We start from the raw sequence: 8,467 nt of genomic DNA, 5'->3' as shown, positions 1-8,467 counted from the left end.
AGTCCCACTACGCGGGTGTTTTGTTCTTTTGAAATCCTAATAGGAGAAAGACAATTTTGAGGTTATGAAAACTTCATTATTTCGCCTTCTCCCTATATATATCACTTTAAATAAACATTAGAGAAATTGGATAAAATGCATTAGAATTCAAATATCAGAAGAGTTGCTACGTAAACTACGTCAACATCCCTTTCACATTTCTTCTCAGCCTAGATGTTCCACCTTTCCCTCCAAATTCACCTTCTTTTTTTTTCTAATTCGACATCTAGTAACATGGCACCGAATGATTGGATGAAATTGGTTCAAATATAATTTAGGGGTAAATTAGCTATTTCCAAACAGATTAAGTGCTAAATTTGGAGATTTATAAAATAATGAAAATATGGTGATAGTTCAAGATGGTAAGAAAATATTTTTGCTCACCTCCTAAAGTGGGGATTAGGTTCACCCTCCATTGGTTATTGTGAGGTTAGTTTTAACTTTGAAATTTGTGTCTTAAATGAATTGAATCAAACTAATCTAACGATAAATAATATAGGGTGAGCATTGCCTCCACTGTTGGGGATGAGCAAAATGTGTTGAGAAGTCAACGATATCATTCCTGATATCTTGGCTTAGTTTTAGGAAACTATTTTGTAAATTATTTGTAATTGATTTGTGAATATTTGTAATCCTAGAATGTAGGCTAGGTTACTTCCTCGGTAAGGACTCTCATTGTATAAAGTCTCTTAGTATCAAATGAAGAAATTAACTTCTGCAAATATTCTTTGCACGATTCTTTACAAAATGCACTCAAGAGGACAAATCGCAGTTTAACAAAGTAAACAAAGAAAAGAAACATACCAATACCGCTTTAGTTGTAAAAATGTAAATGTCAAAATTCAACATTATATCTTGGAGAAAAGTAATAGGGCCTAGTTACCGCATGACTTGTTGGCTTTAGACTCTTAATATGCATTTGCTTCAGGTCCATAAGACTAGTTTCCCCGTAAGATTGACAGACTAACATGTTTGCATTAGTGTCAATTCCACTTTCACTAGCTTTTTCTTCAGACTCATCACCTGATCCACTTGCTTCTTCTTCAGACTCATCACCTGATCCATTGGTTTTGGGCTCATTGGCTTCAAAATTATCATGGTGTCTTTCTTCTTTTTCTTCTTCTTCTTTTGGTTCCCCTGGCACGATGACCAATGCCGTCTCAATGCAAGATGAGGCCTAAGACGAAAATGAAATGAGACCTTCCAAATGTAGTACTTTAATATAATTTCTTTTAATAAACTAGGAAAACTAGGAGAATAAGGAAACTTTTGCTTTTTTCTTATCTTTTTTCGAGTATACGATGAAGATGAAATTTTAAATATATATGTAAAATAAAGGTATAAAAAAAAACATGAGGCCTATTTCAAAGTGAGAGGTCCAAGGAACAGGCCTTACTTTCTTTGCCTCAGTGCTGCCTCTGACAATGACAAGACCACATTTGAATCTCTCAGCATCTTCGACATACAATGGGTATATCCCACACTTCTCCACCTTCATGTAGGAAGTGGGTTCGCCGGAATCCTCATCCACCAGGCAGAATTCAACAGAGGCTTCATTGGCAAGGTTGCAAAAGTCAGGGGAGCATTTTTTTGCTACCTCTTCACTTTTAAAGGCCTCATTCCATAGGTACACGTGACGTTGGTCGTAACAGTAGTCATTCAATTTCCAACTGGCTTGTCTGATATCGAATTCACTAGTGAACATTTCGTGGCTTTCACCCTTGAATTTGACGTTGAAACTAGCTCTTACCATCCAGTTCAGCTGGCAGTTCAACTCCCAAGAAACAACAACAGCAAGCGCGAAACCCAATAAACCTGTTCGAAACCAATCCTGACGAAGCTCGATGATTACCGAAGATTCCTCACTTCGATAGCTGAACCAATTTGGAATTTTTTTTCCCGGACATACAATGCTAACCAAAGGCCAATAACTGTAATACTCCTGTAATATTTATGGGAATTACATTATTTAAATTTATGGGAGCTAGCAGCTGCTCCAACATTAATTTGGTGAGAGCACAGAAACATATATATTCAATTCAACAACACAAGTGAGAAAGAAAAAGGGAGGCATACATGGTCGTGGTCTTCATCAGCATCTTCTTCTTCTTCTTCTTCTTCTTCTTCTTCTCTTAACTTTGACGATGCAATTGCCACTTGCATAATTCTAAGCTGTGCATCATCCATTATGTTGCTCCTTGCATTTTGATCCAAATTTCGGCAATTAGAAAAATCAAGTTCTCCAAAATATTCATATTTATCCCAACCTTGTGTGTAGTGTGTGGTCCTTGAACTTGACACCGTCTTCAGTGACGTGCAACCATGTGCTTGAAGTAAACGTACTACTGGGAGCTCTGGTAAAGATTGAAGCCACTTGCAGCCAATTAAGCAAAGTGTAGATAACTGAGAAGCTTGTTTGATGTTCGCAGGTAAGCTCCTAATCGTGCTTCTACTCAGATCTAAATCTCGCAATGAGGTTGTGCAAACGAAGCCATCGGGGATTCCTAATATACTGCTGCGACTAAGATTTAGTACTTCCAAAGAGAGCAAACCGACAGAGTTGGAAGGCAATTTTTTAAGTTTCCGACAGGCATAAAAGCTGAGAATTTTAAGATTGGTCAAATTGTAGATACTTCTTGAGACTACTTTAAGGTTCTTGCACATACCAAGATCTAATGTCTCAAGCCCAACTAGATTTCCAACAGACGAAGGAAGCTTTTCGACCGCTGTGCCTTCCAAACTAAGAAAGTTCAGATGTTCCATTGGCTCCAAGATTTGAGGGAATTTGTAAAATATTGAGCACCATTTGAGGTCAAGACTCTCAAGATATTTCAACTTACAAATGCTCTTTGGGATACTTAAAAGCCTTTTGCAACCGTTCAATTTAATTCTTTTCAGCGCAGGGAGAAACTTGATTGACGAGTGTAGCTCTTGAACAGCTGTTTTATTTAAAATAAGAGACTCCAAATGTTCGATTGGGTCCACAATCTCTGGGAAGGATTCAAGTTTAGAGCACCTAGACAAATCGAGTTCCTTGAGAGATTTCAACTTGCAAATGTTCGTAACACTGAAGAGACTCGTGCAGCTTCCAACATCAAGATAAGTAAGCTTGTCAAGATGTTGAAAATATGAAGGAATTTCAACCAAACTTTCACAGCCACGAAGATTTATTTGCCCAATTTTTGGACTCCCAGAGAGATTTGGAACTTCAGTTAGATCGCTAGAGTACTGTAGATTGATCACTTCTAAGTTCACAAGTCCCTGTAACACAATTAAAGATAACTAATAAGCGTGATTTTCTACAATGCAATTTATGCAAGAACTAAAATAAACATATGTACCTTGTCTTCTTTCCAAAGCTGCTTAACTAGGCTATCGGGCATATGAAGCTCAACTAGGTTTTCAGGAGAAAAATTTGACGGCAAATATTTCAAAGGATATCGACTCCAGTAAAGATAACGAAGAGAATTGGGAAGATCTAGAGAAGTGGTTAATGTGCTGTTGTTTCCAAAATGTTCAGAATAAACCACAATTAGCATTATTAGGTTAGGCATCACTTTGAAATCTGCACGTTTCAATGGTCGCTTTTCAATTTGCCAACATTTAATCAATATGGCTTGAACAATTGGAGTTCCCTGACAGTAAGAGCAAAGTTTAAATGTGAATATATATACAACAAAATTCAATCAAATTAAACTTTCAGGAATCTGACTTTTTTTGCTATGAATGAGTTCTTTGGTGTTTTATCAAATAAAGTTCACTATTTACTTTTAGTAGAAAAGGAAAAGAAAGAAATTGAATGTAGTTGGCTCTTACCGTGTTACTTTCCAGTAAATGGTAGACATCCTCATCGTTGAACAACCTATTACGTTTACCAGGATCTTCAATACATTGTTCGTGAACAATTGTATAACCCATTTCTTGAATCAAATCATGCATCTCTATGATTTCCTGTGCTGAATCAATTGATATGAGAGACATGTCAATGAGAACTCTAATTCCAGCTGCCGCAAAGAATCCACGAATGCCTAACAATTTTTTTACGTACTCCACATTCTTCCCTTTATGAAAACAAGCTATATCTAAAAATATCTCCTTTTCATTTCTTCCCAATCGATCATAACTTAGTCTCAACACTCTTTGGATATTTTCATTGGGAAATTGTTTCAACTTGTTCAATTCATCTTCCCATTCTTCTTTGCTCTTGCAATTTAGGAGTGAGGACCCTAGAGTTACAAGAGCTAAAGGAACACCTCCAGCATAACCCACTGCCTTTTCTGCCAATTCCTTATAATCTATTGTAGGAGTATTCTTGAAAGCACGTGAATGAAATAGCTGAAGAGCATCATCTGGTTTTAATCCCTCGACCTCGTAGATCTTATCCTCTTCAACAGTTTGCCGAAGTGTGCTCCTATCTCTACTTGTGATAATTATTCTACTTGCAGTGCCATACTGAAGACAATTGCCAGCTAAACGTTCCATTTGCATTGAATCACTCACATCATCAAGAACAATGAGGACCTTTGTACGACTGAGCCTTTCTCGAACAAAAGTTGATCCTATGGACAGACCTTCCTCCTTTAGTATGTCTTTAAGAAGTGTTTTTTCCAAGTGATCTAGTCCATGTGGTTGTTTTGAGTTCTCCCTGACATTTCTAAGAAAACAACAGGCTTCAAATTTAGAAGAGAGTTTGTGAAATACAGTTTCAGCAAGAGTGGTCTTGCCAATACCAGCCATACCCCAAATACCTACAGTGATGCAAGCGTCCTGTGAATGAATGCCTAATAGTGATTCAATTTGCTCGATGCGGCTTTCAATTCCGACCAAACCCTCTAAATTGCATGATGATTCACATTTCAATCTGGTCCAAATGTGATCAACGACTTTCTTAATTAGATCCGCCTCCGTCTCCGTCCTGGCATATTTAAGTATGATTATGTACGAAAGAAAAAATTAGTCTTAAATATGCCTTACCAAATCTTAGCACAAATCAAATTGTCACAAGTTTAAACAAAATTATTATTTTATACAGAGTAATGCTATTCATACCATGTGTTTATACCACATTTCTATATCACCTTAAGTGGCATCTAATGTGGACAACCACATCATTTGAAAAATTGCAAAACCCAAGGAAAGGAAGGAGAAAGACTTCTCATATACAACAATCATCATTTAATTAACTAGTTTTTCTTAATTATTAGTTTATTAAATAATGAACTAAATATAAAAATCTGATTAATTCAAATGATGTGGATGTCCACATCAAATGCCACCTAAGGTGGTATGAAAATGTGGTACAAAAACATGGTATGAATAACATTACTCTTTGGGTGCTTTAGATTTAGCCCCTTACAACTGTTGAACTCTAGACATAAACCCACCTATATTAAAATATCTAAATAAAACCCAAATTTTGAATTTGATGTCATGTAAGATAAAAGATGTCCATATATTTAAATTAATTTACAACACCATGCCACCAACATTAATATGGCTATTACGGTTTTTTTGTAGACTTTTAATTTATTGTCTTTTGTTTGTCAACAACATTCAATTAATTCAATTTTTTTTTGCTTTTAATTTAGAAAAACAAAAAAAAGAAGTTCTTTTCTTCTTTTAAGTGAAATCGCCTAATCCAAATCTAATTAGTTCAATATACATTCTATTGAAAAAGTAGATACATTAACTTGTGAAAATTAAAAAAAAAAAAAAGGGTAAAATTAAACTTGTAGATACATTGTTTCTTGTAAAAACTAAACAATAGTTACATTATTTTCATAAAAAAAAAATAAACAATGTGTAATTTTTAAAAAAAAAATTACACAATACGTACACAATTTTCGTAAAAATTAAATAATAGGTACTTTATTTTTGAAAAAAAAAAAAAGAAGAAGGAAAAACTAGTAGAAACATTGTTTCTTTTTTAAATTAAACAATGAATTTATAAGGTAAATTAGTTTTCATGTATTTTGCATATATGGGTTTGTTATTATGTAGGTAAATTATTTTTCATGTATTTCACATATACTGGGTATATTATTTTTCTTTTTTTTTTAAGCAATCTAACATTTTAAAATTTTAATAGTAGGTGCACTATTTGAATCAAATGTGTCACATCCCGACCCAGGACGGATCACTTCCTGGGCCCACTCCACCATCGTAGCACGATATTGTCCGCTTTGGGCTTACCATTCCCTCATGGTTTTGTTTTTGGGAACTCACGAGGAAATTCCCAATGAGTCACCCATCATGGGATTGCTTTAGCCCCCTTCTCGCTTAACTTCGGAGTTCCTACGGAACCCGAAGCCAGTGAGCTCCCAAAAGGCCTTGTTCTAGGTAGAGATGAGAATATACATATAAGGATCACTCCCCTGGGCGATGTGGGATGTCACAATCCACCCCCCTTAGCTCTGATACCAAATTGTCACATCCCGACCCAGGGCGGATCACTTCCTGGGCCCGCTCCACCACCGTAGCACGATATTGTCCGCTTTGGGCTTACCATTCCCTCACGGTTTTGTTTTTGGGAACTCACGAGCAACTTCCCAATGGGTCACCCATCATGGGATTGCTCTAGCCCCCTTCTCGCTTAACTTCGGAGTTCCTACAGAACCCGAAGTTAGTGAGCTCCCAAAAGGCCTTGTGCTAGGTAGAGATGAGAATATACATATAAGGATCACTCTCCTGAGCGATGTGGGATGTCACAAAATGTTTTTTTTTTTTTTGCAGGTAAATTATTTTGCATGAATTTTGCATATATCAAGCATTTATATATATATATATATATGTGTGTGTGTGTGTGTGTGTGTGTGTGTGTGTGAGAGAGAGAGAGGGAGAGAAATAATTTAACTACATTAATATGTAAAATATAATTTTATTGAATTAATTAAGCTTGTATAATAACATATATTAGACATGTTTTATGTTATTATATATTAGGCAATGAATTTATAACATTATTGTTTTATTTTTTATTTTTTATTTTTTTTTGGGTAAAATCATTAATTCTCCCTTACCATCTATCAGCATGACATTAATTATGTACATCAAACATTCAAATAGGGTTTATTAAAAAAAAAAAATCAAATAGGGGTATTTTAGGCATCCGAAATTTTTTAATGTGTGAAGTCAAATATAATTAATGAATTTGCTGATGTGGAATCTAGTTAATGGGTTTTATTCAAGAAAAAAAACTTATGTCTGGTTTTATGTAGAAAAAATTAAGTTTTAGGAGCTAAAGTTATATTTTCAGTTACTCTTTTATACAAGTTAAATAAATAGTTACCTTAATTTTTCTGAATAAGGAAACCCAGACAGATTGGCTGCAGTGGTCAAAGCATCCCTCCACTTTTGCACCTCGTCGATACTGTCGTTGAAACGTTTTTCAAGTTGAGCAAATGCACGTGCATAACTCCCGCGCTGTCGTCGTACATCAGATGGATTGATGTCATAGAATATGGGTATAACTATCTGGCCAGATTTTTCCTTGCATTTGAGTACATGCACAAGTTCCTTCAAACACCAGGTGGAAGAAGCGTAGTCTTGTGAGAAAATGATCACCGAAAGAGTGGATTTCTCGATTGCCTCTAGAAGGGCAGGTTCGATTTCTTCTCCTCTCTGAAGGTTGCAATCTATGTAGGTTTCAATTTTCCTCTGAACTAAGGCAGCATGAAGATGGCTAGTAATATTAAAGCGGGTGTCCTCACCTCTGAAACTGATGAACACATCATACTTTTCCTGGCGAGGGGTGTTATCAGCATGAATATCATCATCAGCAGCAGCAGCAGCAACACTAGCAGCACCAGCAGAAGACGGAGAAGAAAATCTTAACGATCTGCAGCACATGTGCAAGAGAGGCATGATACACTCCATCGCTCTCTGTCTGTCTCTCTGTCTCTCTGTCTTTCTGTCTGTCTGTCTGTCTGTCTGGCTGTCTGTCTCTTTGTCTCTGTCTCCCTCTGTGCACTAAGCATAGACAGAGAGAGCTAGAAGTTGGGAAGCAAGCAAGGGAGGAGAGAGCAGTTGCCCGCAGAGACTAGATCAGTTTTGAGTTCAGCAATTGTACTTTTTGACTTGACGTGCAGAGAGTACCGAAAGTTCGGAGTACTCTATACGGAATCTCCAAGAAAGTCATCAAAGAATGATGACAAAAAACAGTAGAAATGAAAACCCAAGTCAAGCACCTTCCGCGAACAAAAATTCAAACGTTCACACAAATAAAGACAAATAAAGGGCACATCATCATCAGTTCATACATTTCATTAAAGCTGACGACTCACGCAACTCTTCAATTAAAGATAAGAGCAAACCAAAACATTTGAAATGAACGAGCGAACCTTGAGATAGAAAACGTACACCTCCCAAATTGGCTTTGGTGAACTAGAGTTTAGCCTGATTACTAGAGTTATTAGAAGGACATGTGGTG

At 36.2% G+C, this 8,467-nt stretch overlaps 1 protein-coding gene across 1 annotated transcript; it reads right to left on the bottom strand.

The window, feature by feature from the left end:
• Window positions 1-210: 210 nt before the first annotated feature.
• On the bottom strand, window positions 211-8,033 carry LOC137714798 (disease resistance-like protein DSC1). Its single transcript, XM_068453934.1, has 6 exons — window positions 7,328-8,033; window positions 3,856-4,954; window positions 3,381-3,674; window positions 2,116-3,300; window positions 1,436-1,981; window positions 211-1,216 (listed from the first exon to the last, which is right to left on the bottom strand). The coding sequence occupies exons 1-6, from the start codon at window positions 7,912-7,914 to the stop codon at window positions 875-877; spliced, it is 4,053 nt and encodes a 1,350-aa protein (XP_068310035.1). The 5' UTR covers window positions 7,915-8,033; the 3' UTR covers window positions 211-874.
• Between the last annotated feature and the right edge of the window lie 434 nt (window positions 8,034-8,467).

Source organism: Pyrus communis, chromosome 14 (genome assembly GCF_963583255.1).
Source record: "Pyrus communis chromosome 14, drPyrComm1.1, whole genome shotgun sequence".
Classification (NCBI taxonomy): Eukaryota; Viridiplantae; Streptophyta; class Magnoliopsida; order Rosales; family Rosaceae; genus Pyrus; species Pyrus communis.
Note: the sequence above shows the minus strand (reverse complement) of the source record. Positions and strands in the feature narration are given on the sequence as shown.

Coding starts and splice junctions, on each gene's coding strand:
- LOC137714798 (XM_068453934.1), bottom strand. CDS start 7,914: ATGGAGTGTATCATGCCTCTCTTGCACATGTGCTGCAGATCGTTAAGA. Junction 4,955..7,327: donor CCTTATTCAGAAAAATTAAG/GTAACTATTTAT, acceptor TAAATATGCCAG/GACGGAGACGGAGGCGGATC. Junction 1,217..1,435: donor GCAGCACTGAGGCAAAGAAA/GTAAGGCCTGTT, acceptor TTTTCGTCTTAG/GCCTCATCTTGCATTGAGAC.